Below are 20013 nucleotides of genomic sequence, written 5' to 3' on the forward strand. Positions count from 1 at the left end.
AGTATACAATAATGTCTCGAATTTATCATTTTTCTAGTGAATTTTGAAGTGATAAAACGTGGACAGTAATAAAATCGGAAAATATTCGTATTTACATATTTGTACTTTATATTTAACTTAAGGCAGCTATTTTTGCTGAATGTCGTTTATGTAACAGACGTATTTTGACATGGGGAGGAGGTTCATTGATGATGTCATGCAAACAAATACAAATTTCAACACCTCTCACCGTGGTCACTTTTTTGTAGAGGACCTCAAAAACATTTATACGGACCGTCATTCGTCACACTGTAATGAAAGTAGTCCTACCCTTTCCTCAACAGTATGATGTAATTCATGGGCACTCCCCATAGTATGTATGATTGTTTATTCTGCAAGATCTCTTCGGATTTTTTCAGAAATTTCAAGATTCGGCTTAGTGTTGAATGGGAACTAGACTGGATCAGCAAGACCGATTTCTTAGGACACAGCTTTGTTCCTCTTGTTCTTCCGCAATAACTATGCAAGATTTGTGTGCGGTTGGTTGTGTTCCCGTATTCCGCATTACGATTGAAATTTGTGAAGAATTCAGTATGGGAAGAGTACTTTTTTTGCAAGTACTATGGTTATATACATACGCTTGGTAATTCTAGTCAAAAAGAGAGATTCCTTCAGGGATTTCCCCGAAAGATTCTTCTGAAATTGCATGAGCAATAGCTTTTAGTATTTCTCAAGAAGATACTATTGGAATCTAGGAAGGATCTATGGGAAGAAAACACAAAGGCTTTTTAGAGGAATCCCAAAATAAAGTTCAATGATTCTTGAAAATCCAGAAGTACTCAGAAGACAGCTCGAAACGTTCTCCTTGAAATAAAAAATACTTTCTGGGAAATCCCAGCACACAAAACGTATGGAGGAATTGTAGAAGTATTGAGATATCCCAAAGATATCTCATTGAGAAATATCAGAATGAAAATTTTGGAGAAATACCTGGTGACATATTCTTAAGAACTTCAAAAAGAATTCCTAAAAACTTAGAACCATGATCAGGACGATTGCCGAAAGATACTATTGGGAAAGATCGAACGGATCTCCAAGTTTGGAGGAATCTCCCTGAATGAACTCATTAAGGGATGCCAGAAGAAACGGTTTTAAGATTTGGATGAAGAGGAGAGATTTTTGCAGAGGTAACAGAAGAAATAACTGGAGGAATTTTTTAAGACATTCTCAAAATAATTTCCGAAACAATTCCAGGAAAAATACCGAAAGAGAGTTCAGTTGAAACCACATAGGGCTCCTTCTGAAGAAATCTTAGAACCCAAAATGTTGCTTTGCAGAACCTGCATGGGTAGGATATGTCTTTTTAGCCGGATTGACTCACATACAAAGCTCTGGTTGTTGTAGTAGATGGTATGAACTTATTTCTAGTAAGATTTGGGGAACCAAGAACATCTAAATAGAATAAATATGCATTGATGTTGCGTACGAACTTATCGAACATAAATGGATACATGTATTGGTAAAGGAAAGGTAACAGGGTCTTACAGATTATTTTGTCTAAATTTTGGGAAGATAAGACCCAGAAATCTTACGTACATTACGATTTAGCATAAATCACCTTTGGAGAACCTTCGTGGGTATTTTCGTTACGCATTGCAAATAAATACCTGTAACGCTGCGTATAGACTCATTGAGCATAAATGGATACATAATCTTATGATCACTTGACCCAAAGTTTCGAAAGCTATAAATGAACCTAGAAGGTCTTACACTTGTCAAAATAAATCATGAATGTTCCATCTGGATTTATAGAGCTCGATTGAGTATGTATCGTTAACCGGAGACATTGAAACGGTCCTGGTTGTTGTCGTAGACCATGTTACCTGATCACCAGGATGATTTGGAGAACTTCTAATATCTAATATGTTGGGAATTCAATCGGTTGTACTGCGTATAGCCTCACAATACCTAATTTGATAAATGGAATAGCTAAAGAAACTACCGAAACCTTGGTTGATCTAACAGACCATTTCGGCTGAAGTTTCGAATGATTTTGAGAGCATAGAACATCTCATCGTATACACGTGGCTAAAGTGTTTATGATGGATATAGGCTTAGAGCATGATGGGATACTCAAAGAGTAGGTGCAGAGTGCAGACAATGGTTAGACTGCTCGATGTTCATCAAGTGCAGGTCCTTTCCAGTTTCTTTTTTTTTTCATTTCCTTTTAAGTTTTTTTACAGTGTTTTTTTAGATTCTTTTCAATTATCTTGCATTTCCTTTTTTTCCACGTCATTTCCAGGTCCTTTCCAGTTCTTTTGTTGATCATTTTCATGTCCTTTTCAGTCCCGTGTTATTTTTTTTCATTTCCTTTTCAGTTTATTTTGTTTTTTTTTTCTGAGTTTCTTGCCAGTTCTTTTTCATTTACTTTTGAGAAAGTTTGTAGATTATTTCCAGGTCCTTTGCAGTTCCTTTGTTGCTCTTTTGCAGGATCTTTCCAGATCATATCCAGGTCCTTTCTAGGTCCTATTCAGGTCTTTTCCATCTTCTTCTTGGCGTAATGTTCCCCACTAGAACGAAGCCTGCTTTTCAGCATGGTTTTTCCAGTTTCTGTCCAGGTCCTTTCCATTACTTCTATTACAGAATTCCTTTCAGGAGTTACATGTTCTTCCTACAGTGAACGGCGGCTTGCGGTGAAAATTACTATTCTTAGGGTCAAATTAAATACACAACGCCACTAAATTTGTGCAGACTGAGTTTCGTTTCAATTCAACAGAATTATGTTTTCAATTTTACCATGGACTCGATTTTCAATTAAAAAAAAAGTTTCTGTTGGCAACCGGATTTGAACCAAGAACCTTGACATCACCAGGCCCGCACGCTACCACTCGGCTATCGAACCGGTTGATGCGAGAAGAAACAAAACGCACACAATAAGCATTGGTGGGTTCATGATCATGTTTTGCCGTGGTAAATTTGAAAACATTTTTATGCTTGTTATTACTGCAAGCCGCCTTTCAGTGTAAGAGTTCTCTTTCATAAGTTTGTTCTATGTGATCTTTTCCGTTTTTCTCCTGAGCTATTTTCTTGAGTTCCTCACTAGAATCCATCTCCTGATTTCCTTGAAAGTGTTTTATTTCCGATTTATTTGTTTGTGTTTCTCAACTGAGTCCATTTGCAGAGTAAATTCCTACAATTCTATTCCAGAGTCTTCTTCTAAAGTTTCTTACTTGTATTTCAATAATTCCCTTTTAAAGTTCATTTACAATTCCTTTTTCAGTTCATTTAGAGCTTTTTATTTCTTAAAACCTTCTTCAAAGCACATTTAGACGTTCATTTGCAAATTTCCTTCTCAAAATCCATCTTCTCAGTTTATTTTCAGAGTTCCTCTCCAGAGCCGTTTTGCAGAGTTTTCTTCTGCAATTAATTTATTGAGATCCATTCAAAAAAATTACTTTAGTGTTCATTTGTAAATTCCAGATCTATAAATTATTTCCAGAGTTCATTTAGGAGTTCATTTTCAAAGTTTATTTAGAAATTTCTTTTTAAGAATCCGTTTTCTCAGTTTATTTCCAGAGTAACTCTGCAGAGTTATTTTACAAAGTTTTCTTTTAGAATTTGAGTTCGTTTGAAAAAAAATCGACTTTGCAGTTCAATTGTAGATTCCATTTATACAAATTAATTCCATAATTCATTTAGAAGTTCATTTTTAAAGTATATTTAATTCTATTCCAGAATCCTTCTTCTTTATTTCCAGAGTTGTGTTGCATGGTTTTCTTCTCGAATTTCGTTATTGAGTTCCATTTATGAATTCCATTTCAGAGCTCATATTGATTTCCAGATTTTCATCTTCAGTTCCTTTGCAGTTTTTTTTTACTTCTTTCTTGAAATCTGCTTTAGAATTCATTTTGAGAGCTCATTATCAGGCAGAGTTCTTTTCCAGAAACATTCCCCCCAAAACACTTTTTCAGAGCTTCCTTTCAGACTTGTTTCCAGAGTAATTTTGTATTTTTTTCTTCTCTGACTTCATTTTGGCCTTCCATTTTTTTACAGTTCACTTACAGAATTTTCTAGAATTGAATTCCATCTCTTGTTCGTTCACACAGATTTTTTTTTTTTGCTAATACTTTCTTGACTCCTTTTATAATTCAGTTCCTTTCCTGAATCCTCTCCTTATTTTCAGAGTAAATTACCAGAGTTCTCCCAGAGTCATTTCCAAATAGAGAGAGTGCATTTGTAGAATTTAATTCCTGAGTTCCCTTACATTTTTTTAATACTTCTCTTGAGTTCTTCTCCTTCTTTTTAGTTTATATTTTCTTATTTTATTTCTAGAATTCTCACCCTGAGTTCCAAGGATCATTTGCAGAGTTACTTTCCGGAGATTGTTTGTTACGTATTCTCCAGGATCAATTTTCAAAGTTTGCAAAACTTTCTTTTACAGTTTCTGTTTTAAGTGCCTCTCAAGAGTTTTGAAGAAAAACGAAAACTTTTCTCAGAGTTTATCATTCTCGTGCAATTTTTCAGTACTCCTCTCTCTCTCTTCTCTCTTCTTGGCGTAACGTCCTCATTGGGACAAAGCCTGCTTCTCAGCTTAGTGTTCTATGAGCACTTCCACAGTTATTAACTGAGAGCTTCCTCTGCCAATGACCATTTTTGCATGCGTATATCGTGTGGCAGGCACGAAGATACTCTATGCCCAAGGAAGGAAATTTCCTTTACGAAAAGATCCTGGACCGACCGGGAATCGAACCCTTCACCCTCAGCATGGTCATGCTGAATACCCGTGCGTTTACCGCCTCGGCTATATGGGCCCTATGACTCCTATCCAGAGTATATTTTCAGAATCTTTTTCCTCTTTTCTAGAGTTAATTATTTATGAGTTCCTGTTTTCTTCTAGAATTTCGTTATTGAGTTCCTTTTATGAGTTCCATTTTGGAGTTCATGTTCAATTCCATTTCTAGAATTTATTTCCAGATTTTTATCTTCAGTTTCTTTGCAGTTTTTTATTTCATTCTTGAAATCTGCTTTAGAATTCATTTTGAGGGCTCATTATCAGAGTTCCTTTCCAGAAATCTTCCCCCAGAATACTTTTCAGAGCTTCCTTCCAGACTTGTTTCCAAATTTATTTTTTCTTCTCTGAGTTCATTTTGGCATTCTAGTTTTTACTGTTCATTCACATAATTTTCTGGAATTCAATTCCATCTTTTATACGTTCAAATAGATTTTTTCGCAGATACTTTCTTGACTTCTTTTTTGGAATTCATTAAGAGAGTTCATTTCCAGAAATTATTGGTACAGTTCCTTCCCTTCCCTTGAGTTCATTTTCAGAGTACATTACCAGAGTTCACTTTACGAGTTATTTCCAAATAGAGAGAGTGAATTTGTAGACTTTAATTCCTGAGTTCCTTCTTTACATTTTTTTTAAATACCTCTCTTGAGGCCTTCTTATTTTAGTTTTTGTTTTCTTATATCATTTCCAGAATTCTCACCCTAAGTTCAGAGTTACTTACCGGAGATTGTTTGTAAAAGTCCTTTCCAGAATCAATTTCCAAAGCTTTTTTTCTACAGGTTGTTTCCAAAACAACCAAATTTTCCAAAACTTTCCTTTACAGTTTCTGTCTTATGCGCCTCTCAAGAGTTTCACAGAAAAACGACGTACTTTTCCAGAGTTTGTCTTTCTAGTGCTATTTTTCAGTACTTCTTCCCAGAGTATATATTTTCAGAATCTTTTTCCTCAGTCCAACTCCAGGGTTTCTTGGCAGAGTAACTTTTTTAGAATTTATTATTTATGAGTTCCTGCTCAGAGTTCCGTTTCAGAGTTTAGTTTTAGATTTAATCTCGTATGTTTAATTGTGGAGCTCCTGACATACTCACAAAAATGTGTGAGTGAAGAAAAGCGTGAGTCCCAAGATGAACTAGCCTAGAGCTAAAAATCTCGTTAACCTACCTTATACACTTGGGCCATTTTTGACCCAAACCATAAACTACGTTAGCGAGCTGTTCCCAGCATGATGCATTAGGAAGGTTAATACGATAAAAAGGATAAATTCCAGAGTGCCATATGAGTTCCAATCCCGTCTTATTAGTTCATTTCCAGGGTTACTCTCTAGGATTCCTTTCCAAAATCCCTCTCCAGAATTCGATTTTACAGTTTCTCTCCTCATAGTGCCCCATTTGTCAGAGTTACTATCCACTGTTCTATCCGGAGTCTTTTTTATTGAAGAGTTTCTGTTTAGATTTCATTTTCAGAGTTTACTTCCTGAGTTCCTTTCCAGAGTGCCAGAGTACCGGGTTAATTTCCAGAGTTTCTTTTCTGACTTTCCGTTCATAGTTACTTTTCAAAAAAATCTTACCAGAGTATTTATTATAGAGATCTTTACAGTGGACGTAAAAACTTGAAGTTTTTTAGGCAAAGCACGAGAGATAAATTTGTGTAAAAACTACTATTTGTTTTGATGGGATAGGAAACGCGACTCCGAATCGCTAGTCCGGTGCTTTAGACAACTAAGCGGAATAGAAAGTCAAACTGGATTCGAAGCACCACCCTAAAGGTCCCAGTACACAGGGTCAAACATTTGACCAACAAGTAACCAATGCTCAAATATCTTGTTTGACTCGATCGAGTTAGTGTCAAACAGATGTTTGATCTTTATGCAGACATGTTCCATAGATTCTTCCAGAATATTCTCTAAAATTCATTCCTGCAGAGATTCCTGTATGACCAGGGATTTCCATGAAACCGCCATATTTTCTGGATTCCTACAAAGGTTTTTCACTAAAATCCGCATGGATGATTTTGCAAGAAACCAATTAAGTATCTGATCAGACGTACGTCAATTAAGGCTCAAATGAGAATCGCCTATTATCCAAAACTGAAAAGGCACTTTTCTCTAAAATGACGAAAAAGCGAACAAAACCATCGTGTCCCATTGTCATAATTGACTACCCAAGCAACACACATGTTATATAAAAGTTACGACAGCGCAAGTTTTGGTTGTATAGAAGTTTATTTTACGTTATTTCAACACAATGTTAGAATTACGTAAAATAAACTTCTATACAACTTAAACTTGCGCTGTCGTAACTCTATTATAACATGTGTGTTGCTTGGGTAAATAAACAATCGGACATTCTTATTTTCTTCAATTTGTGGATCATTTAGGGAAAAAGTGCATTTTTAATTCTGGGACATTTGCCATTCTCAATTGAGCCTTAAGAACGGTACCATTCGAAGTTTTGTTTGTGATACGATATTTATATTGCTCCATATGTGCAATGAACAGGCTGCACAGTGCACATATGGACGAGTCCTCTATATCTACATACAGATGTTTCATGAGAATTTCCAACACAAAAACAGCCTGTGTATTCTCTTTTTTTGAGTTTAAAAGAACTGAAATCCTTCTCAATCTCAATGCAACCTAAAATTCCATCGCAAAATCTAAAAAAACATCTGCAGACACCTAGAATATCTTCCCAAACCAATACTAGGTTTTCGTTGATTTTTACCATCAAATGATTCAAACTTCTAGATGAAAAGCCGCAACCATTATATTTATATCACCAATAAAGATATCACGATACTCATTGCCATTAATGATCCAAGCATGAATTTCAACATAGGCCCTCGACAGTCGAACTCAAACAGCCGAAAGAGAGTGGTGACCTGCATCCATTATGTTTGAAATATGGAAATCAGACAGCTTCCGAATAGGGCATTGGAATTTCACCCGAAGAAGCTACTTGACCGTCATCCGGCGGCGTGGAGCAGTTCTTCAAAACTTGGTCAAGTATTTGCTGCCTAGCGCTGCCTCCTCAGTGAAACAACTGCCATTTGTATGCGAACATATGTGCCAGGTGCCACCGCTTGATTCCCGTTAGCAGGCGGCGCCTTGAGTGAATCTTTTCGCGCAGACTAGCAGGCTGGCTGTATGTTGTGGCAGCGATCCGTCGTCAAGCTTATAGTTTGATGGTTGAATTACATATGCGATAGACATCGGGGAATTTGGCGAACTTTTTTTTTCTTTCGGTTGCAACGAATCCCGCCGTGAAAGAAAACATGTTTGTCTATCAATCAATTAGCTTCTATATAAAGAAACCGGTCCGCAGCACAGCCAAAACAAAATCAAAAATCGATTTTTGGCGCTAAGATAGAGTTGGCCATGATTGTTCCTTATGGCGGTAGTCGCCTCTAATCCTATAACAAATCGTTTCGAATCGCTGCGAAATAAACAATCCAAATCACGGTGATCCGTTTCTCTTTTATCAGCATCGCATCGCTCCTAGCAGATTGGAAACGATTCGTCAAATCTGGCCGGCTAACATGCTTTGACGTCACTCGGATGGATCCCCAGACCCAGAAATGATGATGGAAGTTTGTTTTTCATCCACCGTAATCTCAGCTTCAACACACAAGAAGCCCCAAGGCAAACCTAGTGAAGCAGGTCGTTCAATCTGGAAACAATTCATAAATCCATTATTTTCGAGCATTGCGAAAACATTTACTTGCGGAGCCCCTCGTCTCCTATTACGACATTTCAGATGAAAAGCAATTTGGGGACGTTACGTTATGTATAAATAATGTGTGCGTACATGTGTAACCTTTCCCGTTTATGTATTTTTAGCCTCCGTCTAAAAGTTCCAATTTAAATATTTATCAGCGAATCCAAAATTCAAAATATACAAACTATAATAACTAGCACCGGATCAGGGCAGGCGGGGGCGAGTTTTCGGAAAATAAAATTTCCATCAGTCAGAAACAGCTTTCCATGCATGCATGCATGGTTTGGTTTGGTTGGCATCATCATCAAAGGCGGCCGTGCGTACGTAGCTTCCTATGTAGTAGCCAGCTGTACGCCGGTCGCCGCGTCCTCGGATGGGAGAATCAAACAAGCGAGGTGCACGGCAGATAGGTAGGTACATATATTGGAAAATCGTAAAACAGCAATCACACTTAGGCGGCGTCCATTAGTTACGTAATGCTTGATGACGCTGAGAATGTAAAAAACATTGCATGGAATCGGACGAAGATCATGTGAAACCTAATCTTCATCTAACATTTTCCGCCTACTGTGATCATTGAAGAATTCATAGACGACACCCGTATCGTAAAGGGCCGTCGTGTGGAAACGAGAAATCAGATGGAAGGGACACGTGTTTGGTTTTGGTATTTACAGTGGCTTAGCTAGGAATTTGGAGGCCCGGTGCGGAACCAAATTTGTGGGCCGCCATGAAAATTACAGATGTACATGTTTTACAATGATAAATCTATACATTTAACTCTCGAATAATCGCGTTGTTGTATTTGTACAAAACGTTGAAAAAATCTCGACTTTTGTACACAGCATTAGCGTGATGCTGGCAGAGGTGGCCAACTGACTGACGGTAGGTTAAAAATTATTTTCTGTATTCCTTTATGAATTTCTTCGTGGATTTCTGCAAGGATACATCCCGGAGCAATTAACATACGCATTTTTTTTTTCTAAGAATTATGTCTACATATTATTATACAATTCATTTAGGAATTGCACCAAGTAATCCTTTAGGAACTAGATAAAGATTGTTTTACCGTTTTCTTGAAAAAACTTTCTTGAAGAATAATTTGCCTTCAAGAATCTTTTAAGTGGTTAATCCATGGATGTCATTAAGTATTTCTCTAAACACTCCTTCAGGAATTCTTACAGTGTTGTCTCCAAAAGTACTTCAAAAGACTGTGCAATGAAGTGCTTCATCGTGTATTTCTCGAAACATTTGTTCAAGAAGTCCACCAGGGATTCTATCAATGATATCTCTGAGGATTTACCTTGATCTTCTATCCATAGAATTCTTACGAAATTCCAGAATAAAAACTACAAAAAGTTATCCAAAGTAAATACAACGGAATTCCGCCACAGGAAGAGAAGTCCGTCTAGAATTTCTTGAAACATTCCTCCATGGTTTCTTTCAGGAGATCCTCCAAATATTCCTTTGATGATTTTTCCTCAGAAGTTAAGTATTTCTCCAGATTCTTCAAAGAATGCTCCAATATTCCCTCACATAGCTCTTTCAGAGATTTATCCTAAAATTTATTTTGGCATGTCCTTAAGCATTAATCACTCATAATGGCGTTCTTTTGAAGATTTCTTAAGATTTTTTTTCAAATCCTTCAGCAATTCCTCTCAGGATTGCCTCAAGAATTACTGCAACGCTTTTTTTTCGCTGCAAGGATTCTCCAAGGAGTTGCTCTAAGGTTTAACTAACGAGATTCATTCTAGAATCCCTCCAGGAAATGTCCAATGAATCCATGGGATATTTTTTTTTATAAATCTCCAAGGATTCCTACCGAGGTTCCTCTAAGAAAAAGCTCAGAGGAACTTCTGTAGGAGTAGTGTAAGAATTCTTTAATATCCATCAATTCGAGGATTCCTTCAGGAATTTTTGCTAGCATTTCTCTGGGAACTCTTCTAAAAATTTCTATTGCGATTTTTGATAAGACTCCTTAAAATCCTTTCGAGAAACCTTTTAAAAAATCATTCTATGTTTCCATCAAGCATCTCAGTCAAGAATTTCACCAGGGTTTGATTCCTCTAGAAATTCCTCCAAAAAATTGTTTAAAAAATACTCTGAGAATTTGTGGTAGGGTCAACATGGCCTTAGTAATCTTACAACCCCAAGCTCATCCTATTAGAAAATAAAGCGATTACGGCACTACTAGTCGGGCACTTGACACTGAAGAAGTCTGTAAGTCACAGACGAAATAGGCCTATCTGTCCGAAGATAAGCACAGTAGTAGAATTAAAAGGAATTTGCTCGTCCTTTCTAGTTTTTCTTTAAAAGAGTTATTCATTTTTTATTTTCTTTTGCAAAAGTGAAGTATTAGTGAAGTGTTTTTAAATTAAACTAGAGTCTGAAGTAACAAGTTCTACTAAAAGCTCTAAAGTAATAGTAAAGTATTCTTTCACGGTTTTTTCAAAATTCTAAAGGAATTCTTTCAAAGATGCCTTAAGAAATTCCTCCCAAAGATTTTCCAGGAATTTTTCCAAACATTCTTAGTAGTTCATCCAATAAATTCTCTTACGATTTCTCCAAAGATTCGATCAAAATTTATTAAAGTATTCTTTTAGAATTTCCTAAATTGATTCCATTCATTCATTCTTAACCTTTCAGGACGCGCACCTGTTTGAGCCTTAAACTACACCGCACACCGTGTTGTGCTTTTTTAAAACGGCACGCGTCCTGAAGGGTTAAACTGATTTCCCCAGGTATTTTACCAATAATTTTATACAAGAAATCTTTCCGGAATTCTATCATGCAAGGATTTCTTCATGTATTTATATAATTACTCCAGCAAGACTTTTTCTCGTTTTTATTTACGTGTATTTTGACTAACGCTAATTCTACACTTCCTCCTGTGAGACTTTTTCGAAGATTCTTAAACAAATTCAACTAAGAAATTCTAAAGGAATTCATCCAGAGGATGCTTTGAGTGTTTTTGCTAGATTCAGGAACTCTTCCTGTAGAAATTCAAATAAAAAAATATAAGAATTCCTTCATGAATTCTCACAGAAATTCCTCCAAGAAATTGTATCGAAATTTCTTAGAACATTTTTAGGAATTGCTTTGAGATTTTTTTAGGAAATTGTTTGTGAACTTCCAAGGTACTTACACCTCATTTTTTGGAAATTCCTTAGGCAATTCTTTTGAGATTTTCTTTGGCCGTTCCGTTGTAAATTCTTGGATTTTTTTTTTTCAATTCGCAAGAATGTATCTCATAGAACTTCAAAAGTAATAACAGACGGAGTTCCGTAAGGAAATATCAAAAGAATTTTCTGAGGAATTATCGGAGAAGTTTTCAGAAGAATGTCACTTAAATTCACAAACGAATGTCGAATGAATTTCTAAAGGAACTATTGAAAACATACAAAAGTAACTGTCAGGTATATTAACAAAGGGACTGCCGGTGAAACTTTCAATGAAATTGCTGAAATCCCATAGAAATTGCCTGATGAATTTACAAAGCAATTGCCTAAAGAATTTCGAAAAGTAGTGATTTACAAAAATAATAACCAAAATCAATTTCGAAAATTATTGCCGAGAAATTTTCAAAAAAGTTACCGGAACAAACTCTGAAGGGTTTTCCTAAATAATTTTCAAAAAATTGTCCAAGAAAACTCCAAAATAATCTTATAGGAATTTTCGAATCAAATTCAATAAAAATTGCTAGAAGGATTTCTGGAAAAAATGCCGAAAAAACTCCACAAAAGGTAATTTGAAAGCTTGTTGTCAGGTAACTCACAGGAAATTCGCCGAATGAATTGCCAAAGTTAATGCCAAATCAATTAACCAATCAATTCCCGTAGGAATGGGCAAAGAAGTTCTCAGAAGAGTGTTGAAGTTATTCCCAAAGCAATTACCAGAGTTTATTTGTGTTTATTTGAGTTTCCTTAATATTTCCTGCCGGGATTATTCTCAGAGTTCTTTTTTCCTAGATGTCTCAGTTCTAAGAATTTCTTCCAAGCTACCTCTCGAGTTTTTCCAAAAGATATTAAAGAGGTTTTCTTCCCTTATTTACCCGGAAAATTTTAAAAGAAAATTTTGCAAGTTATCCTAGGAGACATTCCGAGAAAAACTCTTGGAAAAATCTCATAAAAACTGCCAGAGCAATTATTGAAGACATCCCAAAAATGAGCTTCTTGGAAATCCCTGAAGATATTCCTGGAAGAATTCCTGGTGGAATCCCAGGATGAATTCCTAGAGGAATTATTGGAAGATTCCCTAGAGAAATTCCGGGAGGAATGGCTGAAGAAATTTTTGAATAAATCTTTCGATGAATTCCTAGACAAATTTCTAGAGGGATACCTAAAGGGATCCCCAGAGGAATTTCTTAAAAAAATCCCTGGAGGAATCTCTGGAGGAAATCCTGGAGAATCTTCTGGAAAAAATCCTGGCGGAATCCGTTGAGGAATTTGAAGAGGGGGAGAATTCCTGGAGAAATCCCTAGATGAATTCTTGGAGGAATCTCTGGAGAAATTCCTGAAAGAATTCCTGGAGCAATCCCTGGATGAATTCCTTGAGAAGTTTTTGGATGAATTGCAGGCGGTATGAACGAATTCTTGGAGGAATTCCGGGAAGAATCCTTGGAGGAATCCCTGGAGGAATTCCTGAACAAATTCCCGGAGTATTTTCCAAGGGGAGGATTTCCTGAAGAAAATCCTGGAGAAATTACTGTACGAATTTCTGAGCGAATTCCTGAAGGAACTACTTAAACAATTCCTGAAGATATCCCTGGAAGAATTCCTGAAGAAATTCCTGGGTTAATTCCTAGAGGAGTTCTGGGAGGAAATCCTGGAGGAGTCACTGGAGGAATTCCAGGATGAAATCCTGGAGGAATGTCTGGAGAAATCCCCTGAGGAATTCCTGGGGGAACTCCTAGAGGAACTCTTGGAGGAACTTCCAGAGAAATGCCTGTGGGAATATCTAGAGGAGTGTCTGGATGAAACTCCGGAGGAATCCCTGACGGAATTCCTGGAGGAATTCTCGGGAGGGTTTCTGGATATATTCCGGGAGGAATTCCTGGGGAAATTTCTGAAGGAATCCCTGGAGGAATTCCTGGGGTAATTCCTCGAAGAATTCCTGGAGAAATTCTTGGGGGAGTCAATTTCCTGGTGGAATGCTTGGAGGTAACCCTAGAGCAATCCCTGGATGAATCCAAATTCCAATAGAAATCCTTGGAGGAATTCTTGGAGGTATGCCTGGAAACCGGTCGACATAAAAGGTAAATTTAAATCCTTTTAAATTATTGTAAGAACTATAAGTGTTGTGTCCTATCTCACGTCGCGTTCTATGTGTATTGCCTGGAGGTATTCCTGGAGGAATCCTTAGCGCAATCCCTAAAGGTTTCCCAAGAGGAATTCCTCGAAGAATGCCTGTAGGAATTCCTGGAGAAATCTGTAGACAAATTCTTAGAGGAATCTCTATAGAAATTCCTAGAGAAAACCCTGCATAAATTCTCGGAGAAATTCTTAGAGTAATTCTTAGATATATCTGGAGGAATGCCTCTATTGGAATTCCTGAAGGATTTTTAAGAGTAATCCCTGCAAGATTTCCCTGAGGAATTACTGGAAGAATGCCTAAATTCGCGGAGGAATTCCTAGAGTGATTTTCGGAGGAATCCCTGGAAAAAAAATCTGAAGGAATGCCCGGAAGAATTCATGAGGGAATCCCAAGAGAAGTTTCCAGGAAGAATTCCAGGAAAGAGGAGGAGCTGAAGATATCACAGACGGAATTCTTGTAGAAATCCTGATGGAATCCTAAGAAGAGTTCATGAAGGAACTCCTGCATGCATCCCTATAGCAGTTCCTTAAGGAATCCCTGGAAGAATTCCTGAAGAAACCCCAGGAGGAATCCCGGAAGCAATCTCAAGAGGAATTCTTAAGGGAATCTCGAAACAGTCGCTGGAGGAAGTCCTGGATTAATACCTTGTGGAGTACATACTTGAAAGAATTCCAGGAGGTATTCCTAAAGAAATGCCAAGAAAAGTTCTCAGGGGAATCCTTGGAGGAATTTTTAGAATAATCCCTGAAGTTGTTCCTGAGAAAAATATAGAAAGAATTCTCGAGTGAATCTCTGGAGGAGTTTTTGAAGGAATACTTGGAGGAATCCCTGAAGAAATTCCTGAAGCAATACCATGAGAAATGCCTAAGGAAATCCTAGGAGAGCTTTCTTAACGAAGAATTTCGGGGGAAATACTTAGAAAAAATCTGAAGGAATTCATGTCTGCAGTAGTTTCTGGACGAATTATTGAAGGAATCCTTGAATGAACTGCTAGAGAATTTTATGTACATATTTTTTGATGAATTCCTGAATTAATTTTTGAATGATTTTTGGTAAAATTTTCTGAAAAAAATCTTGAAAGAAGGTCCTACAGAAATATTTTGAATAATTCCATATGGAAAATATATGGAGAAATACGTGAATAAATATCTGAAGGAATACCTGCAGAAAAACGTAAAAGGATCTCTGGTGAAATTCCTGAAGGAATCTTCAAAAAAAAAAAAGCACTGGAACAATTACTGGAGGAACCTCTAAAGATATCCCAGGGAAAATTCTCGGAGGAATGGCTGGTGAAATCTCGGTTCCGGGTCATTTGGCCGAACGCCATTTGGCCGAATGCCGTTTGGCCGAACGCCATTTGGCCGAAAAGGTCATTTGGCCGAATGCCATTTGGCCGAATGCCGTTTGGCCGAACGCCATTTGGCCGAAAATGTCATTTGGCCGAATGTCATTTGGCCGAATGCCGTTTGGCCGAAAAATGAACGATGTACTCAAGCGACCATACCACTGTTCCCAGCCTCAGTATAACTTGAAAGAATAGCCTATGAATCAAAGAAGGAAAAATCAGTGATAAAATATATGTATGCAGTTTCAACGCCAACTTATCTCTGAATGTCAAAACTAGAAAGAATAGCCTATGATTAAAAGAAGGAAATATTTGTGATGATCATATTGGTAGTTAGAATGATGAAAACTTCTTCTGAATTCTTTTGATCACGATTCGGCCAAACGGCATTCGACCAAATGACCCTTTCGGCCAGATGGCATTCGGCCAAATGGCGTTCGGCCAAACGGCGATCGGCCAAACGGCATTCGGCCAAATGGCCGGACACCGATTCCGGCATATCCGAAAAATTAGGCATGTTATTTTTCCTTGAACAAGAATCACAAAATTTAGCCATTCAACCAAGCTTGTTATTGGGTGTAAAAATCTATGATAAGATTGAAGTGGTACTCTTAGAGATATAGGTACTTGGCGAAACATCTTGTGGTTTGTGTGGAAGTCAAGTTTGATAATTGTGGATGAAATCATAAAAAAATTGGAATTGTTTATTTCTTTAGATTTTTTTTTCTGGAACTCCTAATTATTGATAATCTAGAAATGGCTCGAATTAAAAAAAAATCTGGCGGCCAGGGATGCCTCTCCCCCTGCTCCCTCTGGCTACGCCCATGTTTTTCTTGTATTTTGGGGCTCCTGTAGGTAATCATCAAAGTAATTAAAACTAAACTAACAAAACTTCTTGAATAAAGTGTGCACATTTACAATCGGCAATAATAGGACTTCAAATTAGCCATCTGTGTGCCCCATTCCAAAAACTCTTGATAATCACGAAGGGGCCCCTACATACTTATCAGCAGATCTGCAAGTATTGAACTTATACTCATGGGAAACTATTTAAAGAACTTTATTCAAACTAGTGTTAGAAACGTTCCGTGATATGGAGGCCCCCTGAATTCGGGGGCCCGGTGCGGACCGCACCCCCCTTGCTACGCCACTGTTTGGTAAAGCGATGAGCGAGGTCTACTGCTAGCTAATCGTTCGGAAATATTGAAATCAAGAGTCAAGGCTTGCTTGGGTTGAACGAGGAAAAACTTTTACTTGCGGTCTGCTAGCGATAAAGTGGAGCATGCACATGTGGGAAAGACCCAGAACACGAGGAAACTGTTTACTGGTTGAAGTTGTTTATTTTCGTTTCATAATTCATAAAATCTAAACGATGCGTTCTGGTTCTGGATGATGCATTTGGATAAACTTCGTATGTATGTTCGATAGATTGCCATGGTGCACTTTGCATTGACCAGAGTGCACTTTGGATGACATTTTTCGTTGACCGCAAATGGTAATATGTTTATTTTATTTAGTGAGGAATAGGAACCAAAGTCAGATTTGTTTCTGGAATCAGTTTCAAGTGCAGTCTGGCTGTAGTGTACTTGACATGAATTTACGACCATTGCACAATGTAAAATGTTTTAAGAATTGATTGCTAACCGTTCAGAACAACAGGGCAAATCTAGAACACTATGTAGTACATGTGCAATGCAACACTTTAACAAACTTAAGCTATCAGCATGCAATACTCTGAAAAACATACGTACCCTTGAGGCGATAAACGGTTGCTGCGGTTTAAGCTTCTTGTTTCTCCATTCTCATCCTTAGAGCTACCGGAGGGGCTATAGCCAGCGCTGCTTGTTCCACTTGCTGCGGCTCCTCCACCTCCCGCTGCTATCTGACCATCCTCGTGTATGTTCTCGTTGGACACGATTTGTTCGAGCATTTGAATTTTCAACATTTTCGCGGCTTTTCCAACGACTTTATTTCTTCTTCTTTATTTTTGAAATTATTATTGGCACTGATTTTACTTCGATTGATCCAATTTTCTTTTCCCCGTCTTCTATTATGCTACACTTATTACGCATTCACCCATTCACTGTGTAAATAAACACTGTGTTGCCAAAGCTTCGGGCTCGCCTTAACCGTATTTCCGAACACACCGTCTTCTTTTTCCTCGAATTTTTCAGCCAGCTTTTTCCCAAACTTTTCACACCTTCCACTCTTCCTCTGTGGATGAAAAACGTCCGACTTGCACCACTTTTGCTTTACGTACCCTACTAACTGCTACTCGTGTTTAAAACGAAATATGATTACACTTTCATTTCACTCTCCAACAGACGAAACCGCGCGCGCAGTAATCGCTCCTCTATTGTTCACGTGCACAGTTTTGGCAAATCGCTGCTACTACCATCCATCCATCCTACCAAGCTACCAAGGCAATTTCGATTCTACCGTCACCGTCAACAACGGTAGCGATGTCGCTTGTCCCACAGCGCCGCGTGGTTCCAATATGACGACGACCACCAACCGCAATTCCGCTGGCCGTTGTTCGTCCATTGCTTCTTCACCCGCCAGCGACGACAGCAGTATCATTGCTGCTCCTACGAAGATTGCGGTTTCTGAGGCACACAGTAGACCGGCACCGCATGAAGAGAGCACCTGCCTGCAAAAAGAGAAGCAAGAAAAAAAAATCAGAGGAGGTAATTTAAATCAATTTCGCGAAACTCATCATGGCATGCCATGAAGGTGTGCGCACGCCTGCAAGTGCGCTACAACAGGTTGTTATTGGTTTTCGGGCGCGAACTAACATCTAGGTAGCAGTAATCGATCGATCGCATCGCATCGGCGGCGGCAATGATGGCAAGGCATGCTTCGATCTATGAGTTAGCATCGCGTGAACGTTTAACTTTCGCGCGTACCGTCTTGGAACGATGTTTGGACTGTTTTGCTGATATAAACGCAATATTCTATATGATGTCATCACTAATAAGTACATTTAGGAATAATAATGTTCAGGAAAAAGGGCCCACATAGCCGAGCCGGTAAACGCACGGGTATTCAGCATGACCGTGCTGAGGGTGACGGGTTCGATTCCCGGTCGGTCCAGGATCCTTTCGTAAAGGAAATTTCCTTGACTTCCTTGGGCATAGAGTATCTTCGTGCCTGCCACACGATATACGCATGCAAAATGGTCATTGGCAGAGGAAGCTCTCAGTTAATAACTGTGGAAGTGCTCATAGAACACTAAGCTGAGAAGCAGGCTTTGTCCCAATGAGGACGTCACGCCAAGAAGAGAGAGAGAGAATGTTCAGGAAAATCATCAGGGAAAAAATCAGAACCGCCCGTCTATCAAATCCACACGGTATACGATCAAGTCCACAGTTTAGATATCACACGAACGTATTTTCTTGGCTACTGGGATACTGTTGGTATGGTTGCTCCAACTTAACCAATTGGTACACAGAAGCGTAGCAGAAAACCTGAACTGCTAATAAGCACCCGAAAAAAGCACACCACAGAGAGTGAAAACTAATCAGCGGAGCGTGAAATCGGCGAAATTGAAATTATCAGATAATTGCTACAGTTTATTAAATACCAATCGTTGTTGGATCGTACTAAAACGGAAACAGAAACAGAATGGATTATTTCTATCTGTTGCACCTAATTTCTCGACATGAATTGAAACTTCAAGCTGAACGGCTAACGAATGCCTATTTATGTATAAGAGCTATTGGCTCTTAAGTCGTAACGTATGAACCTATCAGGCCCTAGTGTTTGAAATTGTGAATGTTATTCATTGAAACATTATGAAGTTTTCGAGCATCTAGCACTTCCAAAATATTTAAAATAACTTTGAAACAATAGAAATATTTGTCACTGAAGTCTCATGTTGTGAAGTTCTTATGAGGATTTCATCAGGCGATTTATCTGTGGATAACACCAAGAATGTACATTTTGTAGATTCATGCAGGAATTCCAGAAGGAATTTCTTAAGATATTCTTTGACGGATACCTGAGGGATTTTCTGGAAGAATGGCAGGAGAAATTCTTTAAAGAATTCCAGAAAGAATTACTGATAAATCCCAGAAAAACCATTGGAGAAATCCCGTGAAGAATTTCTAGGGGAACTTCAGAAAGAGCTCTAGGAAGACAAACATTAGAAATTTCTGTAGGGATTTCAGAAGATTTCTAGTAGGAAACTAGAACTTGATCTTGAAGGAACTACTAACGGAATTTCAGCAGGAACATCTCGGTGAATCACAGAAGCGACCCTTGAAGTAATGTTTAGATGATCTCATGCTTAAAACCCGAAATGATTTCATTAATGAATTTCGATTCCTGGTCGAACTCCAGAAGGATTTTGTTTTCACCGGCGTATACGGCAACAAATATACTTGTTTTTTTATCCCGTTATGACAGTGCAAATGGCACAAACTCGAATTAAATCGATTGGAATAGTCACGAACAATATTTCCATACTAACAAAAATATTGTTTTTACAAGTTTCGAACAACAAATAAATCCACTGAATCATTTTCGCAACTTCACACTCGCCGCAGCAAGTGAGCATGAATGATCACTAGTCAGTTTGCTTCACAAGCTATTCGGCCGATGAGAAACAGCGGTCGCAGTTGGTCCGGTTTTTTTTGCTCTCATTGCGTGTTCTTTGTAGCTGTTGCTGGCGCTGTTCACTACAGTCGTATTTTTCATATTCACTCAGATTCCAGCACTGCTGGGGTCAAAACGAAACTCTTTATTCGAAAACTTTGTATCGAGTTCCAAGAGATAACCAAGAGGGCTCCAAGAGACAACATAGAGGAATTCTTCAAACTTCTTGGAGAATAACAAGAGATTTACAAACGGCTTACAAGTTAAATCTTAAGGCATTC

The 20013-nt window shown here is 38.1% G+C and overlaps 1 protein-coding gene across 2 annotated transcripts in view; it reads right to left on the bottom strand.

The window, feature by feature from the left end:
* LOC109421495 (rap1 GTPase-activating protein 1) overlaps positions 1-17803 on the bottom strand; it is a 404145-nt gene extending 386342 nt beyond the window's left edge. For both annotated transcript variants that reach the window (XM_029864352.2, XM_029864350.2), the window contains exon 1: positions 16888-17803. In XM_029864352.2, the coding sequence (XP_029720212.2) occupies positions 16888-17081 (194 nt within the window). In that variant the 5' untranslated portion in view covers positions 17082-17803. The remainder of the gene's footprint in view (positions 1-16887) is intronic.
* Positions 17804-20013: the final 2210 nt, after the last annotated feature.

Source organism: Aedes albopictus, chromosome 2 (assembly GCF_035046485.1).
Source record: "Aedes albopictus strain Foshan chromosome 2, AalbF5, whole genome shotgun sequence".
NCBI lineage: Eukaryota > Metazoa > Arthropoda > Insecta > Diptera > Culicidae > Aedes > Aedes albopictus.